The 27035-nt window shown below is 45.2% G+C and overlaps 1 protein-coding gene across 7 annotated transcripts in view; it reads left to right on the plus strand.

Moving 5' to 3' along the window:
- Positions 1 to 27035, plus strand: part of TNFRSF19 (TNF receptor superfamily member 19) — a 97273-nt gene that overhangs the window by 36922 nt on the left and 33316 nt on the right. For all 7 annotated transcript variants that reach the window (XM_082365801.1, XM_082365803.1, XM_082365802.1 and 4 more), the window contains exons 4-5: positions 3509 to 3687; positions 13845 to 13930. In XM_082365801.1, coding sequence (XP_082221927.1) covers positions 3509 to 3687; positions 13845 to 13930 — 265 coding nt within the window. The remainder of the gene's footprint in view (positions 1 to 3508; positions 3688 to 13844; positions 13931 to 27035) is intronic.

The following is a 27035-nucleotide window of genomic DNA, read 5'->3' on the forward strand; positions in this document are numbered from 1 at the left end:
AAAATAGTAATGGCCATCGGTATCATTTATTTACGGACGCCTGTGCTTGATTTAGAGTTTAGAGGCTTTATATGTTTTCCCTTTTATTCCTCAGAATAACCCTGTAGGGCCTGGATTGTTATCCAGTCTCACAGAGGAAGAGTCTGAGGGTCAGAGAGTTCCCAAAATAACTTAGCTGGCAAGTGGCCGATGTGTCTTTGGCTCCAATGCAGGAAAATATACACTTTCCCCCTGTATCAGCCTGGCTTGAAAAGCAACATTTCTGATGTTTGCTACCAGTTCATAGATGCCTACCCCTTTCCCTTTGTTTTCCTATCTTCCTCTCCCTCCCTTTTTCTTTCCTTCTCTGTTTTGTGTTAACCTGTATATGAGACCCTTACAGTCCCAGCTGCCTGGATCAAAGCGTGATGTTGAAATCGCTGCCGCAGGAACTTTGAGGGATGTGCCCAGCCTGTGAGTGAGGAGGTCCCGCCCCGGATGTCATGTGCACACGCTTTGATCCTGGGACTCGGGGTGGGAGGCTCCCTTCTGTGCCTAAAGAAAGCCTTTGGATGCCTGGGGCTCTCTCAGCAGCTAACACTGTCCTGGTGCAGATCCCGCTGCTGTGCACAGCCCCCCAGAATAGCAGTGGCCTCCCTCCCGCCAAGAGCAAGTACACATCCCAAGAAATTCTTTCTCAGTGTGTGTCTGTATTGTTTTCCTGATTACTAGAGATGCCTTGTGCAAGAAAATCAAATTCTAAAGAAATTCTAATTTGTGAATTAGTATTTAAAATTGTTCCCCCCTGCTCCTGTCTGCGCCTTTGGTTCAGAACGTTGTCTAGCTGGAGCCCTCAGGGTTAGGAAGGTGCTGACCTTCTGCTTTGTTTTTCTCCCCTGCTCTTTGCTGTGCTTGTTCAAGACACACATTGAAAGACGGGCAGAGGATTGAAGGAAAGGAAGGGATAGTCCTTCCCAGATGTGAGTGAGTTCATTAGTGAGGTCTGGATTGAAGTATCATTGCTAATATCCTTTACTGAGTGGCTTATTGAGTACAGGGAATACTATTCTTTGTGTTGGTTTTTGTTTTTTAATTGAAGTATAGTTGATTTACAATGTCGTGTTAGTTTCAGGTGTACAGCAAAGTGATTCAGTTATACATATATACATACATATATATATATGTATGTATACATATACTCTTTCAGATTCTTTTCCCTTACAGGTATTATAAGATATCGACTAGAGTTCCCTGTGCTATACAGTAGGTCTTTATTGATTATCTATTTTATATATAGTAGTGTGTATATGTTAACCCTAACCTCCTAATTTATCCCCACCTCCACCCACCCTTCCCCTTTGGTAACCGTACATTTGTTTTCTATGTCTGTGAGTCTATTTCTGTTTTGTAAATAAGTTCATTTGTATCTTTGTGTGTGTGTGTGTTTGTGTGTTGGTTTTGATTTAATTTTCAGCCAATAAGTACTGCTTAGTTGACTTTGTATAAAAATATGGATGAAGAAGTTAAATATATAAATTTTATGGAGAAACGAGAATTCTGACCTCGCTGGATCTGTGTTCTGGCTTCCGTGGTTCCCAGTGAGGAAGCTGAGGCTGTGAGTGGGAGCGCTGCCCGCCCCCCGCCCCCTGCCGCCCATCTGTCTGTGTGTGGGCTCCCAGCATGCCCTCCACGTGGGGCTCTGTTCGCAGCTCAAGAGCTGCTGTCTGATTTTTTTTTTAATGGCCAGTGTTCTATAGAAATCATCACATAGTGCAGATAACCATGCTAACATTTGATATGCAATCTTTCAGACATCTTCCTGTGTATATGTCACATAAAGTGCCTGAAAGTCCCAGAGTGTAGTGGTATGAAGTCTGGCTCTGGAATTAAACCACGTAGGTTCGTACCATATGACTCGGCAATTCCGCTCCTAGGCATACATCTGAAAAAAACAAAAGCACTGATTTGAAAAGATACGTGCACCTCAGTGTTCACAGCAGCACTATTTACAATAGCCAAGGTATGGAAGCAAACCTAAGTGTCCATCCACAGATGGATGGGTAAAGAAGATGTGGTACGTATATGCAATGGAATATTACTCAGCCATAAACAAGAAAGAAATTTTGCCATTTGTGGCAACACGGAAGGACTTGGAGGGCACTGTGCTAAGCGAAGCAAGTCAGACAGAGAAAGACAAGTACTGTGTGAATTCACTTATATGTGGAGTCTAGAAAGTACAACAAACTAGTGAGTAAAACAAAAAAGAAACAGACTCACAGATAAAAGAGAATAAACTAGTGGTTACCAGTGGGGAGAGGGAGGGAGAGGGGCAATACAGGGATAGAGGATTTTTTAAAAAGGATTATTATGGGATTGTATGAAATCACGTGTGTGAAACTTTTGAAAATTGTAAAGCACTATAGAATAAATAAATAAATTAATTAATTAATTTAAAAAACATGTAGGTTCAAATCCTGGTTCTGACATTAGCAATGTCTCTTTGGTTAAGGTGCATGCCTTCTGGGAAACCCCATACTCCCATCCGGGAAATAAGAGCATGGGAAGCGCTTCCCTCATTGGGGGGGAGGATGAATTAATGAGATCCTGGCATAGAGGAAGCCCCTGATAAATGTTAGTACTTACTATTAATGTTTTTGTAAGAAATGGGATCATATTTCTCATTCTGTTTTATAACTTATTTTTTAAACTATCATGAACACTTGTCTATAGCATTCTTTCTGTGATTGCATTATAACGACATCATATGACATGCTGTGATTGATTTAGTGCTTGAACTTGTGGAAATGATTGTATGCAGGTCAAAGAGCCGTCTGTGAAGCCCATCCTTGGAAAGCAGTTCTGGGTTCTGATGGCCAAATCTAGAGATGCTTGAGACCTTTAGTATCACAGGGTTTGATCCAAACAAGGATTTAGTGTTCTTATAAGCGTTGTGTAAGCATCTTCCCTCTCTCAGACAGTAATAAACAGCTAACCATTCCAAGTTTCTCTACGGATATTGTAAGCTTCTGACATTTCGTATGCAGCTGTCCTCGTGTTCTATTACTTATCATCAAAGCACTTATTTTCTGCCTTGATAAGTGAGTAGGTGTCTACATATTTCCCCGACTCTAGCTTCTGAGCACTCAGATGACCAGCTGAGTTGGAGAAGAAAGTGCTGTAATTCTGCCCTAAGCTGGCGATAATGCCGCAGCAGCGGGGGTGGGGTGGGGTGGGGGGGAGAGGCGGGGGGAGGGGGAGTCGGGGGGAGGGGAGGCGGGGGGAGGGGGAGAGCCTTTCTTACTCAAATGCTCGTGCTCCTGGAATAAGTGGATGACTAAGTATACTTAGGTCGTAAGAGAGATTATTAGCAGGGGGAGACACAGTGGAAGTCGCTGAGAGAGCGGCCTGTGTGCCCCGAGAGGCGGGCGCTGGGCAGATCACCAGCCCAGTTCTCCGCGGTATCTCCTCGTCCTCCTTTTTCACGCTCGCGGGGGCTGAATAGCTGTCTCTTGCCTGTTCCTCCCCGCAGGAATGTGGCTTTGGCTACGGGGAGGATGCCCAGTGCGCGAGGTGCCGGCCGCACAGGTTCAAGGAGGACTGGGGCTTTCAGAAGTGCAAGCCGTGCCTCGACTGCGCCCTGCTGAGCCGCTTCCAGAAGGCCAACTGCTCTGCCACCCGCGACGCCACCTGTGGGGACTGCCTGCCCGGGTACGTGGCCGGTCCTTCCCGCGTAGTCAGGCAGTTAGTCCGAACAGGCTTTTCTCCGGTTCCCTGCCAAGTGCAGATGCCCGCTGACGTTAACCCGAACACACTTGCTGGGGTTCGTGGCTCTTCTGTTCTCTGGGCCTCCTGTGTGCCGTGCACGGCGACAGGCGTGGTTAGGATGAAATGGATAAGCGTGGTGACCGGGGCTCAGTGTCCCGAAAATCCTCAGAGTTCCTGCAGATCGATAGGAAAGAAAACATGGACAAAGGGACGAAAGAAAAAACATTCAGTTCACAGAAGAGGAAGCGTGTGTGGCCTGTGACCATACAAAGCTGTCCATCCTCAATATGATTGGAGAAATGCAAATACCGCCATCCAGTCATTTCTGCGGTATTTTGTAAGGCATCACTTTGGGGGAGGGAGACAGAGATCCCCACCCACAGGCAGCTTACATCCTAATAAGATTTGACAAATACCTACACAGTAAATGATACGGTATGCAAAAAGGTGGAAGATATGATTGCTATGGAAAAAAATTCTCAAGCAGCTCAGGACGTTGGGCGTGCCCCCTGGGGGATGCAGGCGATGCAGGTTGCAGGATCAAAGTGGGTCATCAGGATGGGCGATGCTGAAAAGGTGAGCTCCCTCTGGACACAGACCCTGAGGTGGACATGGCCTGGTGTATTTCAGAAACTGCCAAGGGGCCAAGGCGGCTACAGGAGAAGGGAGAGCGGAGAGGAGGGAGACGCAGTGAGAGCAGCAGGGGGTGGGCAGGTGTACCGGTGGAGACCTTAAATGGGCACATTGAAGAGGAACCCAGGCCGTGGACAGAAAGGGGACCACACCTGGGCCAGGTGGGGAGACAGAGCCCAGGAGGAGGAACTTTAACATTTTAAGCGCTTCTAGGTAACGGTTGGCCGGACATGCCAGGTAAAACAGGCAGTTGGAAGCCAGAGTCCTGATGAAGCCGGGGACTCAGTGGGCCGGTGTGGTGGTCTGTTAGGGGCGAGGCATTGCTGCAGGAAGCAAGGAGGGGAGGGGACAAAGTGAGCATCAGGAGAACCTGATTAGTATCTAGTAGAGCCAGAGGAGAGACCAGGATTCCTGGAGCTTTCCTGGAACCCAGGCATGACAGGAGCAGCAAACTGTATTATGTAGTGGCTAAGCAGTTTACATGAATTATTGTCTGTGATGTTCACAGTGTTTTAAAAACAAAGAAAGTGAGCCTTATCATTAAGGTTATTCAGGCGAGATGGCACAGGCAGTGCTCAGTGTAGCTTGGACTCTGCCACCAGAAGCCACGCTCCAAGTCAGTGCAGACAGAGGACCCTGACTGCACTCCGCCGGCTCGTGCCCACAGGAGCAGGGATTTGACAAGTGCTGGGTGCCAGCTCTGGGGCTTTTAATGAAGCCAGAGGGCAGACAGAGCTCTGGGCCTGAAGGGCAGAAACAGGGCAGGAAATAGCCTCACGGGTCAAGCAAGTCCTTATGCGAAGACCCAGAACCCAAACAGATGCAAAAAGTAGTGGTCTTACATCAGCAGCACAAGTGACCAAGGAAAAAATAGCTATATTGGACTTTGTCAAAATTAAAGCCTTTTGTGCTTCACAGGATACCATCAAGAAATTGAAACAACAACCCCCAGAATTAAAGGAACTATTCGTAAATCATATATGTGATAAGGGACTATCTTATCTAGCATATATAAAGAACTCTTACAATTCAATAACAAAAAGAAAAATAACCCAATTAAAATATGGGCAAAGGATTTGAATAGACATTTCTCCAAAGAAGAGACACAAATGACCAGTGAGCTCATGAAAAGATATACGTCAATTAGTCATCAGCAAACGCAAAAAAAAGAAAAAAGAAAAAAACCCCACATACTTCACACCCACCAGGGTGGTTATAACCAAAAGACAGGCAATAACAGGTGTTGGTGAGGACGTGGAGAAACTGGGAATGTAAAATTGTGCAGCCACTTCGGAAAACAGTACGGCGTTTCCTCAGAAAGTTACACATAGAGTTACCACGCGACCCAGCACTTCTACTCTTGAGCATGTAACCCAGGGAACTGAAAACATGTCCACACAAAATCCTGTACACAGATGTCCATAGCAGCCTTATACATGAGAGTCAAAAAGTAGAAATGACCCAAATGTTCATCAGCTGATGAATGGATAAACAAAATGGAGTGTATTTAGCGATGGAATATTATTCAGCAGTAAAAAGGAATGAATTACTGATACATATGACAACGTGGAGAAACCTAGAAAACATTATGCTAAGTGAAAGAGGCCAATCACAAAAGAACACATATTGTAGGATTCCATTGGCGTGAAACGTCCGGAATGGGCAGATCTAAAGAACAGAAAGTAAATTAGTGGTTGTCTAGGGCTGGTGGTTGGGAAGGGTTGAGAAGAAGGGGGAGTGATTGCCAAAGGGTACAGAGTTTCTTTTCTTGCCTGATGAAAATGTTCTGAAATTGACTGTGCTGATGTTTACACAGCTCCGTGAGTATACTAAAGACCATTTACTTGAATACTTTTTTTAAATTTATTTATTTATTTTAATGATATTCTTGTCTGCTTACATTCTTTTTATTTATGTATGTATGTATGGCTGTGTTGGGTCTTCGTTTCTGTGCGAGGGCTTTCTCCAGTTGTGGCAAGCAGGGGCCGCTCTTCATCGCGGTGCGGGGGCCTCTCACTATCGCGGCCTCTCTTGTTGCGGAGCACAGGCTCCAGACGCGCAGGCTCAGTAGTTGTGGCTCACGGGCCAAGCTGCTCCGCGGCATGTGGGATCTTCCCAGACCAGGGCTCGAACCCGCGTCCCCCTGCATTGGCAGGCAGATTCTCAACCACTGCGCCACCAGGAAAGCCCTACTTGAATACTTTAAAGGGGTAGATTGCGTGGTATGTGAAGTATATCTCAGTAATCTGTTATTTTTTTAAAAAGTAATGGCCTGTAATCTCAGAAGACACTGATAGCTGTGAATATTATTACCCAGAGTCTTGAGCTCGTGCAAAGCTGATGGAAGGGCAGAAACAGGGCACCTGGTACCTCTCTGCTCCTGTTCTGACGAAACCGTGTCTTTGCTCCTCTGCCCTCTTCACCGGGGAAGAGGATGGGGGTCAGGGAGAGGAGGAGTCCACGGGAGATGCCAGGCTGAGCTGGGCAGTGTCCAGAGACCCAGGACTCGGTTTTTACAAGGGGGAACCCAGGCGTGGGCTGCTGGAGCGTGAGACGGAGCCCCCGCCAAACATGCTTCCTTCATGCTTCACCAAATTTGTTGTCACCTGAGCCCACTGCTTTAGTGTCACAGTGTTTGCTCATTCTGTAAATAGATGCTTAGATGTGGGACAGTTAGAAATGAGTAGACATTTGAATGGTGTTTTGTAGTTTATTTATGTGATTAGTTTAAAATTACATCCTTTCTAAGCAAGCATGACGGTATGAGGCAGGCAACAATTATAGAGTGACTTCTACTCTTCCAGGTCTTCCAGGGTGTTTTCAAAGTGTTCACCCAGCTTGACTGTACTTTTGTGAAAGAGGAAAATAGTTGACACCCGTTTGACAGACAGGAAAATTGAGGCAGAAAGAAAATACGCAAATTGTGTATTGCCTCCAGAAAAATGCCAAGGTCAGGCATAAGGTGGGCAAGTTTATTCCTGGTGTGACGCCTGCCCTCTGCGGCCGCGGCCTCACTCAGATCAGGATCTTCTGCTGCCCAAAGGCCCAGCCCCCCACCGGACACCAGTGTGGAAAGTCTGTCCTCTGTGCTACAATTTGACCAGTTAGGGAAATTCAGTGCCCTCGTTCCCAAATATGGTCAACAGCTTTGGGCCAGTTACTTAATTTCTCCGACATTGATTCTTCTCACCTATAAAAATATCACCTAATAATAACAGCAGCCTACAGAATTGTCAGAAGGATTAAGAACGTAGCTCATGTAGAGCGCCTAGCAGAGCACCTAGTACACAGTAAGCACTAGATAAATCATTGACATTGTTGCCAATTAATGTTATTGGGGGCCGGTGAAAGCTTTGCAGAAAGTGGCCAAAGGGCCTCCAGCCCCTGCTCTGGGCCACGCCCCCTTCCCTTCTCTGCCGAGGGGACCTGGGGCTCCGCCTTGGAAGAGTAACCCAGCCCCTGCCAGTTCTTTGCTGCTTTTAGTAACCGGGATGGTTAACACTAGGGTTTAACATCACCCCCTCCTTACAAAGGAGGAAGTCCATCCTTGGAGCGGATAAATGACTTGCTCGAGTCCTGTTTCGCTGCCCCTGAGGGTGGCCTCTGCCGGTTCTGTACCCACCCCCCCGTCAGCCCTGCTCCCCAGCCGCCTGGTCCGTCCTCCGTCCTTCTCACAGTGGCACTTGGCAACCCTTGCCCATCCCGAGCGCCCCAGTCAACACCAGGCTCTTCCCCTGGCGGTCATCTTTTCAGTAGCATCTTCTCAGTGTCACTGGGGCCATCGCTTTGGCTGCCGAGAACTGTGAATAGGGGGCTGACCCTCCAGCACAAACAGGGAGCCCACGGGTGTGTAGGAGAGGGCAGAATTGTCACCCGCCTCCGACGGACGCGCTGCAGGAAATGGGACCTGATGTCACACACAGGACGTGGCAGCTGCATTCAAACCTGTATTAAGGGAGATCATTCTGAAACCAGGGCTGGACTGGGGTCTGTCATCCCCCTGCAGAAATGCGTTCATTGGTGGAAGAGTTAGTGTCTACAACCAGGCTTTCTTAGAATAGCAGTTATCAAGCTGGTGTTCATTAGACTAAGTAGTGTTATTTGGGTTCAGCTCAATTAAAAACGCCTCTTCACATTCAGTGTTGGGGAATATTTTGGGTGGACAGATGTATTTATATGGTGCATCTCATCAGACAGTAAATTAGATAAAATTCAATGTGGTTTCCTTTTGTCTCTTTGCATTAGCTGAAAGCATGGAGTAAAATTTAAAGTTCAACGATAAAAACCACTTTAACCAGACACCGTGTCTATGTCTCTGTTCTCTTTTGTCTTATTTAATTTTTAAAAATTTGTGTCCTGTCTCATTTGGTCAGGAGCAGAGTGGCAAATATACCTATGTCCCCCAAACCTTGGCAATCTAAACAAAACAGAGAGTAGAATAATTTTTAAAGATTTATAGATTTCTTTACCCACTTAATCTTTTGTCACATCTTAAAACTCTAATTTCTGTATCTTCATCTTCAAATTGAATGATAATTTTAAGGAGACTTTTTAAAAATAAAAAAACAGTGTCTTTGATCGTTAATACATAATTGGTGATTCACTAATTATTCTGTGCTTTAGGATTCAGACCTTAATCTCATTTTGTACTAAGTGGAAAAAGTGAGAGTCGGTTGATGGCTTTGAAAATTTCGTAGCAGTTAAAAAAATCTTACATTCTGCCGTCCAGCCATTGTAATCAAGAAGCTGGCAGAGCAGGTTCTGAATGCTTTTAGATGATCTCTATACCACTGCTGATAGCTGCTATGAGCATCATGCCCAAGTATCACCTCTCCTGTGAGCAGTGGCAACAAGGCAGGCCCATCCAACCTCCTATCTAGTTAGGGTTTCTAGTTAAGACTTAATGGTCTTTGAAAACATGGTATTTTCTCACCTGCTAGCCTCATTTGTGTTACAGCCCTCAAACTCATCATATATTTTAATAATTATATTTTTGGCAAATATATTTTGTTCAATTTCAGGGAGAGCTCAGACCTCCAAACTGTTTTGTCACAAGTAGAATTCGTTATTTTAAAAATGTTCAATAATGTCCACATTTGATTCCCAGCACTTGTTTAGCTTATTTACATAGAAAGAGTTTTTCTGTTTAAAAACTACATTAGACTATCTTAATATTTAATTTAATCAACTTATAATTTGGCATGTTTTCTGTCTGAGATAAAGAGAATTAGTCCGCATATATTACAATGTTTAGCAAGAAGTACATCTAAGGAAGCTCCCTTATATTGTCCTATGGTTTTTACCTATTTTTAGATTTTTAAATGCATTTTTTAGTTGTGGTAAAAAAAATGTAACATAAAATTTACCATCTTAACCATTTTTTAAGTGTACAGTTCAGTAGTGTTAAGTATATTCACATTGTTGTCATTATACGCAGATGACATGACTCTCTATATAGAAAACCCTAAAGACTCCACACAACACTATTAGAACTGATAAAGAAATTCCACAAGGTAGCAGGATACGAGATTAACATACAGAAATCTGTTGCATTTCTTTAGACTAACAATGAAATATCAGAAAGATAAAGTTTAAAAATATTCCTTTTAAAATTGTGTACGAAAAAAAAAAAAACCTAGGAATAAACCTGACCAAGGAGGTGAAAGACTTATACACTGAGAACTAGAAAACATTGATAAAGGAAATTGAAGATTATTTAAAGAAATGGAAAGATATCCCATGCTCTTAGATTGGAAGAATTAATTTTGTTAAAATGGCCATACTACCCAAAGCAATCTACAGATTTATTGTGATCCCTATCAAATTACCCATGACATTTTTCACAAGACTAGAACAAAAAATCCTAAAATTTATATGGAGCCACAAAAGACCCAGAATTGCCAAAGCAATCCTGAGGAAAAAGAACAAAGCAGGAGACATAACCCTCCCAGACTTCAGACTATACTACAAAGCTGCAGTAATCAAAACAGCATGGTATTGGCACAAACACAGACATATGGATCAATGGAACAGAACAGAGAGCCCAGAAATAAACCTGTGCACCTATGGTCAATTAGTCTATGACAAAGGAGGCAAGAATGTACAATGGAGGAAAGACAGTCTCTTCAGCAAGATCCTGGTTTCAGTTCTTTTGGCTAGGACTTCCCTGGTGGTGCAGTGGTTAAGAATCCGCCTGCCAATGCAGGGGACACAGATTCGAGCCCTGGTCCAGGAAGATCCCACATGCCGCGGAGCAACTAAGCCCATGCGCCACAACTACTGAGCCTGCGCTGCAGAGCCCGTGAGCCACAGCTACTGAAGCCTGCGTGCCACAACTACTGAAGCTTGCACGCCTAGAGCCCGTGCTCCGCAACAAGAGAAGCCACCGCAATGAGAAGCCTGTGCACTGCAGCAAAGAGTAGCCCCCGCTCGCCACAACTAGAGAAAGCCTGCACACAGCAACAAAGACCCAACACCGCCAAAAAATAAATAAATGAATAAAAAAAGAAGTTTAAAAAAAATGCTTTTGGGTATATACCCAGAAGTGGAATTTCTGGATCTTATGGTAGTTTTATTTTTAATTTTCTAAGAAAACTCCATACCATTTGCCATAGCAGTTGCTCCATTTAACATTCCTGCGAGTAGTGCACAGGGGTTCCAGTTTCTCCACATTCTCGCCAACACTTTTTTTTAAATAGCAGCTCATTTCAGATCATTTAGTGCAATTTAGTGCTATTTTTTCATAGCACTAATGAGTGTGAGGTGATGCCTCACTATGGTTTTGATTTGCATTTCCCTGATGATTAGTGATGTTAACCGTCTTTTCACGTGCTTGCTTACCATTTATATATAATCTTTGGAGAAATATTCAAGTCCTCTGCCCATTTTAAAATCAGGTTATTTGATTTTTGTTGTTGAGTTGTAGGAGTTCCTTATATATTCTGAATATTGACCCCTTATCATATATATGATTTGCAAATATTTTTTCCCAGAGGGGTAGGTTGCCTTTTCACTGTTTTCATTGTATCTTTTTTTTTTTTAACCACCAAAGAAACTATTATTACTATAATTTAAAACTTTCTTTTTTTTTTTTTTGGTTGTGACATTTTTTCAACCACTTTGTTGAGGTATGATTGACAAAAGCTGTACATATTTATTGTATACAACTCCTTGAGTTTGGGAATAAGTATACATTGATAGTATTCTTTGATGCACAAAAGTTTTAAGTTTAATATATTCCCCCTTGTCTATTTTTGCTTTTGTTGCCTATTTACTATATGCCTTCTGGTTGCCTTTTGATGTCATATCCGAGAAATCATTGCCAGAGTCCATGTCATGAAACTTCTCCTATATTTTCTTCTAGGAGTTTTGTAGTTTGGGGTCTTACGTTTAATTAATTTTGAATTAATTTTGGTATATGGTGAAAGATCAGGATCCAACTTCATTCTTTTGCATGTGGATATCCAGTTTTCCCAGCACCTTTTGTTGAAGAGACTGTCCTATATTCCTATATCCATTAAGTGGTCTTGGCACCCTTGTCAAAAAGCATTTGACCATACGTGTGAGGGTTCATTTCTGGGCTCTCTATTCTGTTCCATTGGTCTGTATGTCTGCATTTATGCCAGTATTGATAATTGGAGTTCGTAATATGTTTTGATATCAGAAAGTGTGAATCCTCCAACTTTGTTCTTTAACTTTTACTTTATAAATTCCAAAATAAATATTTTTTATAAATTCTGGTGGAAAGTCACCATATTATAATCATTTAAACAGATTTTCACAGTCAAATGAAAATGGAAGGTTGAGCAAGTGCTGGATATGTCTGGACATTTGGTCTAATTATCTAGTTTCAAATGCAAATTTTGCTTCAACCACAAATCATACAGATTTGCTACTACATTATCAATTCCACAAAATAATTGCATCTATCTGTCTTTATAAACTTGATCTGTAATTTATTCTCCCTGTCACTATTTTTGTCATGAAAAAGTTGGAAGATATACATATATGTAAAATCACTTGAATCCCCACCATCTAGAAATAATCAGTTGTTAATATGTGGTATATAATATCCTTCCAAACTGTTTACAATGCAAATATATACACAAAAATTGTTCTTAGCTGCATTGGTAAATAAATGATCTGAAAGAATCTATACCAAAGCGTGTGTCTGTGCAAAATGGCATTATATTATTCACACTTCTTTCTTTTCCACTTAATGATAATTCATGAATTAAAAAAAATAGATACGTAGATCTGCATCATCGTTTCTAAAGGTCCCTTTGTATTCCACAGCCTTGGGTCTACCATGGCTGGTCGTGTCTGCTTTGGGTATGGGACTGTGCCTCGTTGACTTTTTTTCTTTTATGAGCAATGCTGTGGTTACACTCTTTACATCCAGCTTCACCCACTTGATTATTTTTTGAAGATAAATTTCAAAAAATGAAATTACTGGGTAGAATGTAAACTATTCTATTGAGTTCTGATGGCCTACAGCTAATTGCCCTCCTAAGTGTCAATTTATGTGCCCACTGGCAATAAACACAAGTGCCTCTTTGCCTAGGCTCACGCCAACACTTTCCCAATTTTCTAAGTGAAAATGGTATATTTTCACTGCAATTTGCACTTACTTGTTAGTAATGAGGTTAAACATTTTACTGTTAATTTTTTAAATTTAATTGCATCATCTTTTTAGTTTTAATTATGAAGTTTTAAAATTATGAAATGTTCTTCTTTTGGGAATTAGTGTTTTTTGCCTGTTTTTCAGTTGCCTTGTTCACTTTCACCATAATGATTTTTAAGTTTTATGTTATAGTCTTAAGTTATAGACAATACCATGACTAGAACTATTTTCCAATTTTCTTTTGCCCACTATGTTGATGATACTTTGTTTTTGCTCTTCAGATGCCTCTAGTATTTGTGCGTCTGTGTGTGTGTGTGTGTGTGTGTTTGTGTGCGCGCGCGTGTGTTCAAAGCTGTTAATCTCTTCCGTTCTGGCTCCTGGGTTTCTTGTCATGCCTAGAAAGATGCCCCCTTTTATCACGATTGTATCAGTATCTGCCTGCATTTTTCCAATACTTTTATGGTTTGCTTAGCATTTTTGGTCTCCGAATTTCAAAGGTTAAAAACTAGCACTTCACAAGTCATTTTGTCATTTAAATGACAATAGAAATGTCCAGATTTCATACGCTCTCACGGGCACCCCACCTCAGTGTACGAAAAATGGGGCTGAGTAGAACCTTCAAAGTTACGTTTAGTGAATTGTTATTTCTTAAGCGTTCACTGCATGCTCAGAGGCCTTTCTAAGGATGTGTCTGTCTGCTGTTATAGTTAAGCCTTTGAGAACCTTTTTTTAAACACTAGAACTGGTAATGGAGACTGCCAGTAATTTATCACCTAAGTCTGTTTGCTGCAGCTGTGAGCTTAGATGAAAATGCTAACAAGGATTATTTCCCTTTCTCTTCTAGATTTTACAGGAAGACCAAACTTGTTGGTTTTCAAGACATGGAGTGCGTGCCTTGCGGAGACCCCCCGCCCCCCTACGAGCCGCACTGTGAGTAACGCCACACAAAGAGCAGAGGGGCTGTGGGCCTTTTTAAAAACCTTTCTTCAGTGGGCAAATGGAACAAAATCTCTCTCTACTGCGGGGCTTAGAGTGTGTGGCCTTTTATCAGGCGTCCAGCAGGACAGAAAGCCCTTTTGTTGCGTGTCTCAGTCAGCAAACCGCATCCATTGATTGGACTCTCGGGTGAAGCACAGAGGCGTTGCTGCTGCCATGTTCCATTCAGACTCTTATCTTTCATGCTAGATCGTAACTCAGGCACCTCCGGTTAACTAGGGGGTCCACATCCTACCGCGTCGTGTCTTTGTGCCGGGCTCTTCCTAGTCCCCAGACGCTGTCGTGGGGTGGCTTCCAGGCGGTTCTGGAGGCATCCCCCTCGGGGACTGGCAGTCACCTGCTGAATGAGTGCGTGTCCTAGTTCATTGCATTCCCTCCTTCACTTTTCTCGTTTAACAAATAAGTAAAAAGAGAAAACCCGTTACATGTTGGTAAAGAGAAAATGGTGCCTTTTCTTCTTTGTATTAACGTTAGTTGAACTTTTTGACCATATTTTTTCCTTAGATGAAAAAGGCGTTTGTTTCAGGTTATCAACCTGCATTGATTTTGAATAGGAAAGAGTGACTCCTCACTCTCCTTAATCCTAAATACAAATCTGGCCAATGAAAACCCACAGGTGAGGGGCCAGCAGAGAAGTCAGAGGGCGGGCGCCCCCCAACCCCCCGGCCCCCAGGTGTGCTCAGGGCAGGCTTGTCTCCGCTGGGCAGGGCCTTCCTGAGCTGTGGGAGCAGCGAGGTCCAGGAGGAAGGCTGGAGGAGGGCGCCATCCCTGCATGGGTTGCTCTTGACTTGTGGGGAGCATGAGTAACACAGATGTTTATTTAGGGATTAGTTTGATATAATTTTCCGTGCGTGGGATCTGACCTCTTGCTTCTTTTTGTGACAGAAGCCCCCTTTAATCCATTGAAAGTCATTGCATTATTTGATAAGGTCACATGGTACTTTTGTTTCCAAGAATGTCATGGAATTTTGCAGTCCCTACTATTAGGTCCTTTACCAAAACGCATTACTTTCTACATTTGAAGTGATGGAAAGGCAAAGAACTTGACCCTTTCCAACTTTTATAGAAACGTACCTTGACCCCCATCTTTATAATAGGTAAAAGTTCGCCAAATAATTCATTGCAATTAACAGATGCAGTATTGAATACCTGTTATGTATTGGTCACAATTTGTTTTACTTAATTTTCTCAATGTCTCATCATCAGCTCACATTTGTCATTGAGGACACTGGGTCCAGAGGGGTTAATAACTTTCCATTGTTGGCTGGTAACTGGCAGAGACAACATTCAATCCCAGGTCCAGCTCCAAATACTATGTTCTTCCCCCCCACGCCCTACTATCTCGCTAGAAAAACCCAGCTGTCCAGTCTTCCCTCTGTTGGCTGGTGTAATCCTCTCCATGTTGACTTTTTCCTGTATTATTTGCTTTAAGGTTCGTCGTTTAACAAAAACTCTAAAAATCTAACATAGGGGAGATACTGAGAGGGTCTCTTTTTGCTAGACAGCCCCTAAAAGGACACGTCCCCTTGCCAGTTAAAATGGGGCAGCAACCTAGCCTTGCCAGTGGCTCAGCTCAGCCATCATTTTGTCCAGAAGGCCAAGATTATGCCCTTCATGCTAAACTACCATAAAAAGATTTAGTGAAGAAATCAGTATTACCCAATTTAGAGTTGGAAGGCCCTGGGTTTTTTTTTTCCCCTTAATTTATTGAGATTAAATTTAATGTAATCTAATCATAAGTCTGAGGCACTGGAATTTTTTGCCTTCGGGGATCTGGCTAAGCTTGGACATCATAAATTAGCCTTCAACTGTAGATTTCACATTTAACCTTTAATGTGTTGTAAAGCCATAAGTTATAATTTGAAAAGAAAATTGGCTAGTTTAATTTATGTGTATAGATATGTTTCACCCTATATAAGACTTTTTAGAAAACAAAGAAATATATTTTTCAGAGTCAGAAATGCAGTACACACAGCTAATAGCTTTTTGAATTATGAAACAACTGTCTGGTGGTCTTTAGTGAGCCTTAATCCTTATCACTTGGAAGGAAAGTTTGCTGCCTTTGGCACAGTTCTTGGGAATAATTCCAGAATGCAGCTAATCTCTTCAAAAGAGATCTTGAGGTCTTTGGGGGACATTATGTAAGGTGCCTTATGTTTTCATTTCTTCTACTTCGGGCTTTTCCACTCATCCACGAAATACTGCTCCTTCAGTGACTTTCCCCGGAGGAGTTGCTGTGTTATTTAGACTCTGAGCTCGAAGGTGGTGGCACTTCTCAAGCTACCTGGAGCGGTGGGGCTTGTTTCAGGGGTACACGTGGCAGTGGGAGGCTGGACTCCCCAGGCCCAGCGGCAGCCCTGGAGCCTGGGGGCTGTGGCCTCTGCAGCAGGACGCTCCCCGCAGCTACTTTTTCAGGCTCTGCTTCAGTCCCCCGTCCCCCCAACACTCTCAGCGGGCTGCTGGGGTGTGTACTTCCCTAGTCAGGCTCCTGAAGGAGAGAATCCGATCGGTGCAGGTAAACACCATCGTCCTGGGAGGTCCAGCCTTTCCCACTTACCTGCTGCACAAATACTTGGGTTCCTGCTGGGAGCGTGCACACCATGGTGCACACGTAGACCCAGTCCTTCCCTTCGTGGAGCTTACGGTGCAGGCGGCTAGCCGTCAAGTCACTCAGGCGCTGCACACCTGGACGCACCTGGCGACGGATCAGTCCCGCATGGGAGGATCCGCGGCTTTAAGAAAAAGTGATGGGTGATGACTCGGGAGCCGAGGGGCGCTGCCCCGACAGACCGTGACTTTCGAGCTGTGATCTAAGGATCGGCCAGGGGAAGATGAGCCCGAGAAGGAGGAAGCTGGGGCTGGGGCAGGGGCGGGGCGGGTCAGCCGAGGCGGGAGGTGCCCTTGGACTTGGCCCCGGAGGTCTTCGGCGGCCATTTTAGGGAGTGATGGACACAGAAGCCAGACGACGGTGATGTAGGAGGCTGTGCAAGGAGAGGAGCGGAGCCGACGGGAGGCCACTCGGTCCAGAGCTCTGGCTTGAAGGTGACGCGCGGGAGGGCGCAGGCAGGGCCGGGGTTTTGTTTTCCGTTGTTTGCAGGCAGGAGACACGTCTGCCTGTTTGCAGGTTGAGGGGAAGGTCCAGCTGAGAAAGGCTGCCTGTTCTGTATGAGAGAACAAAAGAATGATGTCACGTGAGGCTTGTTGAAGGATCCAGAGAAGGGGTGGCCTCTGGTGGCGGTGGCGGCGAGGGCTCCGTGCTGTAACCAGGGCCGGGCGGGGCGCGGGTGGGCAGGAAGCCGGGCTCGTGCGCCCAGAGTCCGGCGAGGCGCTCTCGTTCTGGGCTGTGCGTGCGGCAAGCACGAGGTGCCCCTCTGCCGGCTGAGGCTGGACCGGCACAGGGGGCTGAGGGCCTCATCCCAGAGAGTGGACGGACTAGATTAGATGAAGAGGTGTGTTTCCCAGGAACACCAAGGGTCCGCAGGAGTTAGTGGTCATGGTGAGGCCTTGTTTGCATCTGCTGTGATACCCGTAGGGGCTTCTGCTGCCACAAGACATGCCTAAATTGTACCCCAAATGCGCAGTTATAGCAAGCAACAAAGAAGTCCTTAAAGAGGATGACTGTCTGTGTTAATAACACCAGAATAATTTTAAATGACTGTAAATACATTTTTTTATCTGATACCTGAAGCAAACTGAAGATTTGCTTCGCGAGATTACGAGAAAACTTAACAGAAAGCACAAGATTGAAGACTTCCCATATTTCCGTCAACTCTCCAAAGGGCCACCCGGGCCCATCCTTGTCCTGGTTGGTGTAACTGTGGCGGGTGACTGAACTCCCTGGGGGCTGGGTTTCATGTCTGTAAAATGGGGTGCCCCCCCCCCGCTAAGGCTGATGTGAGGAGGAGATGGTCGGTATCTGTGATCCTCTGTGTGCTGTCTGGGCGGGCAGGAGCTCCAAGCTCTCAGCTCCTTCCTGGCCCCTTCTCCCACGCAGTGCTTCCTGCGTGCCTAGGCCTCACCGCCTAGCATTTGGGAGGAGTTGCTGTCTGGAGAAAGGGCCGCGGGACTGCCCCGGGGGTCTGGTGTTTAGCAGAGGCGGTGGTTCAAAGACCAGCAGTGAGTGTGGGAAGCCGCCCCACTCAACCGGACAGGGGGTAACAGGAGATGGAGGAGACGTTAGCCGTCAGATAACAGATCTATTCTCTGCAGCTTGATTTGTGATCAAGAATGTCTCAATAGGCGTTTCTCTCCCTGTAGGGCGTACCTGTATTCCTTGTAAACTGATTTCAGAAACTGGAAGGAGGGACTTCCCTGGTGGTCCAGTAGTAAAGAGTCCGCCTTCCAATGCAGGGGACGCGGGTTCCATCCCTGGTCGGGGAACTAAGATCCCTCATGCCACGGGGCAGTTAAGCCCATGCAACACAACTAGAGAAGCCCGCGCGCTGCAACTAAGACCCGACGCAGCCAAAAATAAAAATAAATAAATAAAATGAATATGAAAAAAAAGACTAGAAGCAAATTTCTATCTCCCCGACTCTTTATATTGGCCCAGTCTTAAGGACTCCTCGGAACCTTGGCGTCTACCAGCAGCAGAGTGTAGGACACAGCCTGGGACCAGCAAGAAGTCTGGATTCACTTCCAGGCTCTGCCTGGACCAATGGCGTCACGTTGGGCAAGTCAGCTCACCACTTTGAACCTCCACTTACTCCTTGGAAAACGGGGCTAAGCATGCCATGTTGGCCGAGTTTAGATAGAACTGAATGGAATCGCATCCAGAAGCACGCCAGCCTTCTTCCCAATGGTGCCTGCACCTGCCCCCCATCTCTGCGGCCCCGCCCGCCCCAGGTGTACCCTTTGTGGGGTACGGAGCCTGGGAACTGCCCCACTCCGGGAGGGTCTCAGATGCAGCTGGCTTCGATGTTGCCTTGCTGGTCCTCCCCCTGCACTGGGGGCTGAGCAATGAAGGTTACCTAGAAAGGGGCTGCGGTGGACTTTTGCGTTTGTTTACTCGGATGGCCAGAATGTCAGGCTGAAGAGTCCCTACTCCAGCTGGCTGCTTTCCTCTCTGTCCCGTTGCCCAAGGCCTCATGCCCGCTGCCCAGCCATGAGCTTTAAGCTCTCCTCCCCCCAAAGTAATGATGGATGTGTGAACATCAATTAGTCTGCCTGTAGCATTAATTTGTGAGGATGTCTGGTTGACATCACTGTAAATGCAGATAAATAAATGGCAGCCTTTACGGTAGAAACCCCTGCTTCAGGCTTTGCCCCTCATCATAGCTTCACCTCCTGATAAGGTGCAGCTGCTCTTTAGAGCATTAGGCGAAATAGAGAAAAACACCAGGAAATTTTAGAACTATGTCCTGCCCCGGGCCTGATAAGAAATGCAGATTTGGTGTGATCTCTTTTAGATGTGTTTACTTAATTTGGAACTGTAGTTGGAACAAATGGTTTTGAAAAAATTCAAAGCGGTTTTTATTTAAGGGTGTTTAACCTAGATGTTTGCTTTGTTCTTGGGGGCTCTGTAAAACGAACCACGTGATTCCGAAGAGATAAGCGATCAGATAAATCCGCCGGTGGGGGAGAAGGAAAGTCAGGAGCTGTGCTAACCTGCAACTATTTAGGAATTTACATGACTTAATACTCTCAGAAAACCCGCAGGTCTCTGCACCAGTAAGTAATACATCACATTATGAAAGATTGATTGTTTTCCAAAGGAAACTCAAACTGTCTTCTAAATAATGAATAAAACTGATTTCAAAGTAAACTTTTAGAAGAATTATTTGCTCATTAAAGATAATTTTAAAAGTTTAGTAGAAAATAAGAAGGGGAGAACATCGTAAACAAAACATTTCCAGCATTAGCACATACAAAACAAAATACAGCCTTCTGATGGTTTTCTTTTCAGTATTTTTTCTATCTCTACTACTGATCTTTTTTTAAAATAGGTGTAATTATGCTGTACATACAATTTTGTATCCTTTTTCCACTTGAGATGTATATTTTTTTCACGTACTATTCTAAACCTTAATGATATTTTCAAGTGAGTACGGCGTGGGCTTTGGACCTCAGGTGGATTTCAGGGCTGTCTCTGCCACACACATTGCTCTGTCCACGTGTGCGTGAGCCCTTCCACAGGTGGGCAGGTGGATGGTGCCCACAGGTGTTTGTGTGTCCAAAGGCACTGATATTTTTCTCTCTTGATCTGCAATGCTAAATTGTTTTGAAGTAAGGGTGCCTGGTAAACACCACTTTTAAAGAAAACCAATTTAAAAGGAAATAATGGGGAGTGTTCTGAAATCGATACCAGTACGGGTTTTCCAGCTACTTGTGGTGAAATACAGGTGGCCTCAGCTGCTACGTATGTTTCAGCTGAACCCCTGAGGTTCAGAAGCCAGTTCCTGCCGTCCTGCCAGCACCCAGGACTCTTCATACTACCAGGGACTAAAACACTCACTGAATCTGATCAGAGTGAGTGACATAGAATGAGATGCAGAGAGATGCATATAATCCAAAAGATTTATAGCAAATCCATTTGCTTTGGAAACACCATGTGATGTTATTGCATCTGTGTGTGTTTTCTGTTTCTGCAGCAGAGAGTTCTTCTCCTGGGCTTGCTAATACTTAGTGGCCTGACTTCCTGGAGTCCTTCCTGGATCCTCTGCAGGACAGGCCCACAAAGCCACCCTGTGCTAATTAAGGGTTCAGTGTACAGAGGACGCTCACGGAGTCTGTGGTCCTCAGGGCGCGACTCTAAGTGTCGGGGGGGGGGTCTGGTGCCCTGGGTGTGCTGGTGGAGCCCGGCTTCCAGACTGTTTCAGGACAGATGGGGGCTCCTGGGCCTCCTAACCGGTGGAGAAGGGCAGCTTCTTCAAGATTTGGGTCTTTCCTGTTAAGCAGAACAGGGTGGGGAGTAGAGGACAGTGAGATCAAAGGAAACAGCCTGGGCCTGTGGAAGTGCCGATTCCAGGGCCGCCTCCCCAGGCTTCTGAAGCAGGTGCCCCGTGCTGTTCACTCTTTATTCTTTGCTTTAGGGAACCATTCTCCTCTCTTCCGTCCACTTTCCGTAGTTCTCTGCTTTTCCTCCCTTTCTTTTTCTCAGTATTATGTGATTCCCTTACTTTATTGACAAACCGTCTAAAACAGTGGTCACGGAAGGTTGCTTATGGGGGAACCAAAGAGACGGAAATCCACCAGGGCTCCCTGCAGGGTCCCGGCACGAATGTCCTGCCCCGAGGACGCCTCGTGGGCCCCCCGTGGGGTCCACCTAGGCTTTACTGTGGATGATCTGTTGGCCCAGCCAGCCTGGCGGAGGGCAGGAAGCGGGGGAGCAGCTGAGACAGGCAGAGAGGTGGACGCAGGCGGGGGAGCAGCTGAGACAGGCAGAGAGGTGGACGCAGGGAGAAGCGCAAGGGCAGCCTGTGGGTCCAGCGGGGAGGACGCAGGACCCGTCGGGGCAGCCACAGAGCGCCAAGCACGCCGTGACTTTGTGCCACTTAGTGTAGAGCAGAGGGGCCAGTTCCACTGCAACGCCTGACCCCTGGGCTTTTCTGATGCCCCTCGCGACAGGCACTGCAGTTTTCGTTATTGCTCTGGACCCAGAAAGGGTGGGGGAGGGGAGACCCCATCACGTTTGTTGACATCTTTTTTCGGAAAACAGAAAACTGCCGTAATTTCTTTGAAGTGATTTCCATTGCAAATGGTTAACCCATTTTTCAAGCAGATTTGCTTCTGGAGGGGTAAACAACCGTTTTCTAAACATAGATTGACAATTCGTTGTAGCAAACTCTTCGTTTTCCAAGGAGCAGGACAGTTTTAACATCTTGGCCTCTTTAGAGAGAAAAAAGTGCGCGGTAAATGCAGCTGCTTTGAACGATTATTTAGCTGTTTTGGGTATTTATCTTTCCTTAGCCCTAGCTTCATTAAAGTTATAAAAATCAAAAAATTTTAAGAGAAAAAGGTTTCTCGTGTGCTCTATGTGCATTCTTTTCTCCCGATATAAAATTGCCAAATATTTGTAAGCCGTTCACTTGGTCCCGCGTAAGAAGAAGAACAGGAAAGGGCAGTTTAGCTGCCTTCACTGGGTCCGTGGACCGTGTCCCTTGAGTCTGGAGATGCTTTGAGAGCTCTGGTCAGCCGGCTGCCGTCTGGGAGGTGGGAGAGTCCTGGGCTGGAGACGCTGAAGGCTTTGATCCCGCCCTTCGAGCGGGGCAGTTGATTATTACCCAATCGGCTATAAATCTAGCTTCTCGGCCTTATCTTCAGTCTCTTTCAGACATCTAAAGTCAATGAACTCGTTTAAATATTTGCTCACGAAGAAACAGGTTGTGGTTTGTTAAAGGCCATCCCTAAATTAAATGAATGTTAGATTAAGTGCAGTTTATTTAAAAAACATAAAATCCAGCAGGCCTGTTTCATTAAGTTGTGGGCTTTTACAAAGGGTACAGTGATTTGTGTGTGTACCCATTAAACTCTTGAAGTAAATAGGTGTGGAGAAAAGCCGTCTCACAGTTTATGCCGGACCCGTAGTGGAAACACTCAAGGTTGTAGCTTAGCGATGACTCCTTCTCTTGGAGCAGAGTATTTATTCTCAGGAGGTGGTGTGCCAGGGCTCCTGCTGCCTGGAAACCAGCGCTTGGTCCTTTTGGGGCCACATTCCAAGGGCGCCTGGAATACGTAGCTGCCCCCGTGGAGGGGGGTCTTTTTGTCTTTAAACGTGGATGCGCGCCCGGCCGCTTCCCACGCCAACTGCTTGACAAGGGATGTCATTGGAGGAACATTGCTTTGAGGAGGGAAAAGAGAAGCATCAGGAGAGTTTAAAATAGCAAGCAAGGGGGCTTCCCTGGTGGCGCAGTGGTTAAGAATCTGCCTGCCACTGCCGGGAACACGGGTTCGAGCCCCGGTCCGGGAAGATCCCACATGCCGCGGAGCAACGAAGCCGTGCGCCACAACTACTGAGCCTGCGCTCTAGAGCCCGCGAGCCTTAACTACTGAGCCCACGTGCCACAACTACTGAAGCCTGGGCACCTAGAGCCCGTGCTCCACAACAAGGGAAGCCACCGCAATGAGAAGCCCGCGCACCGCAACGAAGAGTAGCCCCCGCTCGCCGCAACTAGAGAAAGCCCACGCGCAGCAACGAAGACCCAACGCAGCCAAACGTAAATAAATAAATTAATTAGTTAAAATCAATAAATAAAATAAAATAGCAAGCAGGGCTTGAGTTCCGGAGGGTACGACACTCCCTCCGCGTCCCGCAGCCTGCGCTGCCCACACGTAGCCAGGAGGTGGTCCCAGAGGAGAGAGGCAGGACTGCCACCCAAGTCGGGCCTAGCTCTCCAGGCCAGCTCGGAACGACCAGGGGCAAGAGTTTAATTTCAAACTTAAGGAAAAAACATCGAAACTATACTCGAAATGTAGTTGAGTCATCCTACTTGAAAAAGTAATGTAAAATAAGTCAAAGGGAAAATAAAAAGTTAAAAAAAATTTTTTGTTTAATAACTCAAAGGGTGGAAAAGGTAGTAGAAAGTAAAAATTGGAAGCTTAAACTCAAATATCAAATAGGAATTTTTAAAAAAATCTCATTTTAGGTGTTTAAACAAGTATTTTAACTGCTTTGTTTATTATTTTGACCGTATCAGAGAAATTAAGTGTTTGTGAGGGTTTTGTCTATATATTAATCATGTATCCATTTTCTTAAATATTCAGGACGCTTCTTTTCTTAATACTGTACAATTATAAGGAAAGGGAAGAAGTGCTTCTTTTGTCTTTAACTGTTCCAAAGTAATTTTTTAACTTTATTGAAATGTACTTGACATACAAGAAGAGGCATCCATTTTACGTGCACAGTTCAGTGGGTTTTGACAGATGTGCACAGCTGTGTCGTCATCTGCCCCAGGGAAGATGTAAAAGTCTTCCCAAAGGGGAGTCATCTCAAGCAGAGCCTGGAGTCACCTCAGAGGGGTTCTCTTTATCGTACTTACCATTGTCTTGAAGACAGGGTTTAGACATCTTTTTGTTCTCTTGCATTTTAAAAAAATGTATGTATGCATATATTACTGTTTTCTGTCCACGTTTCCTTTTCTATGTGGAGACCAAAGGGTTATGGTGTGAAATGTCGAATCTTGTGTTTAAATGATTTTCTGAAAAATCTTCAGTATCAAACTTAAAAAGTGCACTGAAAATCAGTCATCCCTGGAAAGCTTTCCAGTGATCATAAGAGACATGCTTTTCTTTAAAATGAGGAAAATTACTTTTTCAAATTTTTGGTGTTAGGCTGCTTAGCTCAGGAAGTCTCCCAGGGAGTCCTTTTTGGGGGCTTAATGCTAGTCTGGAAAGCAGAGGGCATAAAGACAGCTCTCTGATGTGATAACTGTCGACCAGTCTGTCCTCTTGTTCACGGACGAATGTACTAGATCCTACTCTGGGCACTGACGTGGCACCAGGGACCCTGCAGTGAAAAACACGGACTAAATTCCCAGTGCTCAAGGAGTCGACGCCCTAATACTCTGGGGGAGAGGGGTATTATGTAAGATAAGGTGGTCAGAAGAAGGCCTGTCCCAGGGTCCCTGATGCAGGGAGGAGGGCAGAGTGTGGACAGAGGCGGGAGCTCAGCCAGTGGGTGCAGGGCCTTGGGAAACCGTGCAGACCAAGGAGGACCCTGCCCTCTGAGGGGGAATGTTAACTACAGGAGTGACAGGATCTGCCTTCACATTTCACAGAGATCCTTCTGTGCTGCTGAAGATGGACTTCAGGAGAGCAAGGGAAGAAGCAGGGGCAGCGGTTTTAGCTGATTTGATAAAAGGATGCACTTAGAAGAACGGGCTTTCCACCCGTTTCTCAAGAGTTAATTTTTTTTTTTTTGGCTGCATATATTAATAATGTAATAATATTTATTATATTTTATCTGCTCTGTGATGTCAAAGAAAATTACAGAAGAATAGCATTCAGTTGATTTTTTTCTAAACTTGGGCAAAACACAAATTTTGAAGAGGTCAACTTACGATTTTATATCACATCGTAAGATTTTACTGCATGATAAATGTTTTCTATTATTTTAGGCCCTGGGGACACAAGAAGGATCTAAAAAATAAGATCCTGGAAGTTTCTCTCTTACTTCTAATGCTGATTAGCACTGAAAGGACACTCACATAACTACCTCATTTGATCATCCCAAGACTAATGCCAACCAATATCTACTTGATGTTTTTGTGGATTAGCTCATTTAATCTTCATTATGAAGAGGCTTGCTTTTGAGTCCTGGTCCTAACAGCTAACTTTCAGATGAGTTATTTAACTTGTCTGTGTCCCAGTTTTTTCATGTACCAAAGGAAGATTCTTATAGGTTTAAAAGAGGAAATAAAGCCCCCTCAATTGAAGTCCTGAATCTGCTTCACATTCCAAACCTCAAGACATATGTGCTCTTTCCAACCTAACCCAGACTTGGGTTCTTTACCATAAGGTCTGTCAACTGTCAGGTTATAAATTAATTAAGAGCAGGGTCAATTCTGCTGTAACAGAGACAGCAAGAAACCCAGTCCAAATCCAGATTTTCTCTTCAGTCTAGACCCAGCCATGTGAAACTGGGCAGAGACATACACACGTTTTTTTTTCTTAGTTGGAAGTTAATGGGTGGAAATAATTGAGTTTCATCATTTTAGAATAATTTCACAGAAGATTACTTCTTTCAGGGACTTCCCTGGTGGCGCAGTGGTTGAGAATCCGCCTGCCAATGCAGGGGACACGGGTTCGAGCCCTGGTCCGGGAAGCTCCCACATGCCACGGAGGAACTAAGCCCGTGCGCCACAGCTACTGAGCCTGCGAGCCATAACTACTGAGCCTGTGCTCTAGAGCCCGCGTGCCACAACTACTGAAGCCCGCGTGCCTAGAGCCCGTGCTCCACCACAAGAGAAGCCACCACAATGAGGAGCCCGCGCACCATAAGGAAGAGCAGCCCCCGTTTGCCGCAACTAGAGAAACCCTGCGTGCAGCAACGAAGACCCAATGCAGCCAAAAACAAAAAATTACTTCTTTCAATACTGCAGTGAGGTAGATAAGAATTATCCACTTTACTAATAACAGGGAAGCTGAGAAGTTCAGGAGGCAGAGTCCTTAGGTGAAAGCATGCTGAGCTGGACACTGCCTTCCCCGAGGATGTGGTCAAACGAACAAGGTCATGCTTTCACGGGAACACGGAGTCCAGGGCCCCCAGTGGAGCCTGGCACTCAAGGGGTTAAGCAGAGTCCTGTGCAGGAACCAGGAGGGCAGGGGCCCAAGTTTCATGTCTTTGTTCCAATTCCCAGATGGCAACCCGGTCTGTTAGTTGCAGTTGAAGCAAAACTATTTTTGAGTCTGTGTATCCTACAGCACAGATGGTTGAGGCCATAATAATGTGTTTCTTTTATGGTGTCTTTTCTGTTTCTTGGTGTAGAAGTTTAAAAGCTTCATTGTTTCATCAGTCAAATAAACACAGCAAGACCTTATGGGACTGTGGGATAATAAAAGGAAGAAAAACATCCTTGAAAGCAGGAAAAAAATCTTTTTCTTTATTCTGTTTACGGAGAAATGCTATAGACAATCTGTGGCCATTGTGTGGCTTATAATTTTTTCAGTGTTAAATATGGTATTTATCATAATTACAGTACCGAACAGTTATAATCTGCCCAGTGCCAAAGACAAGTCTAAAGTACCGAGCTCTCTCTGGGCGTCACAGACTTTCTGCGAACAGCACCGGGCGGTGAAAGTCGCTGGCCAATTGCGCGGCTGAACTGCGGGCAGTGGTGGCCTGGGGTTCACATCCCAGTCTCACCGGCCACTCTGCTGTGACAGTTGCCTTGTCTGTCCTTCCCTTCTCTTCCCCACAAAGATATGCATGATAACATGTGGCACAGCTCTGGCGGCGGACAGGTCTCTAAGCCAAGTGATCTGGAAGCAAGATTACGAAGAACAGAAACCAGGGGACTTCCCTGGTGGCACAGTGGTTGAGAATCCGCCTGCCAGTGCAGGGGACGCGGGTTCGAGCCCTGGTCCGGGAAGATCCCACACG

Source organism: Balaenoptera borealis, assembly GCF_965194805.1.
Source record: "Balaenoptera borealis genome assembly, chromosome: 18".
In the NCBI taxonomy this organism is placed as follows: domain Eukaryota; kingdom Metazoa; phylum Chordata; class Mammalia; order Artiodactyla; family Balaenopteridae; genus Balaenoptera; species Balaenoptera borealis.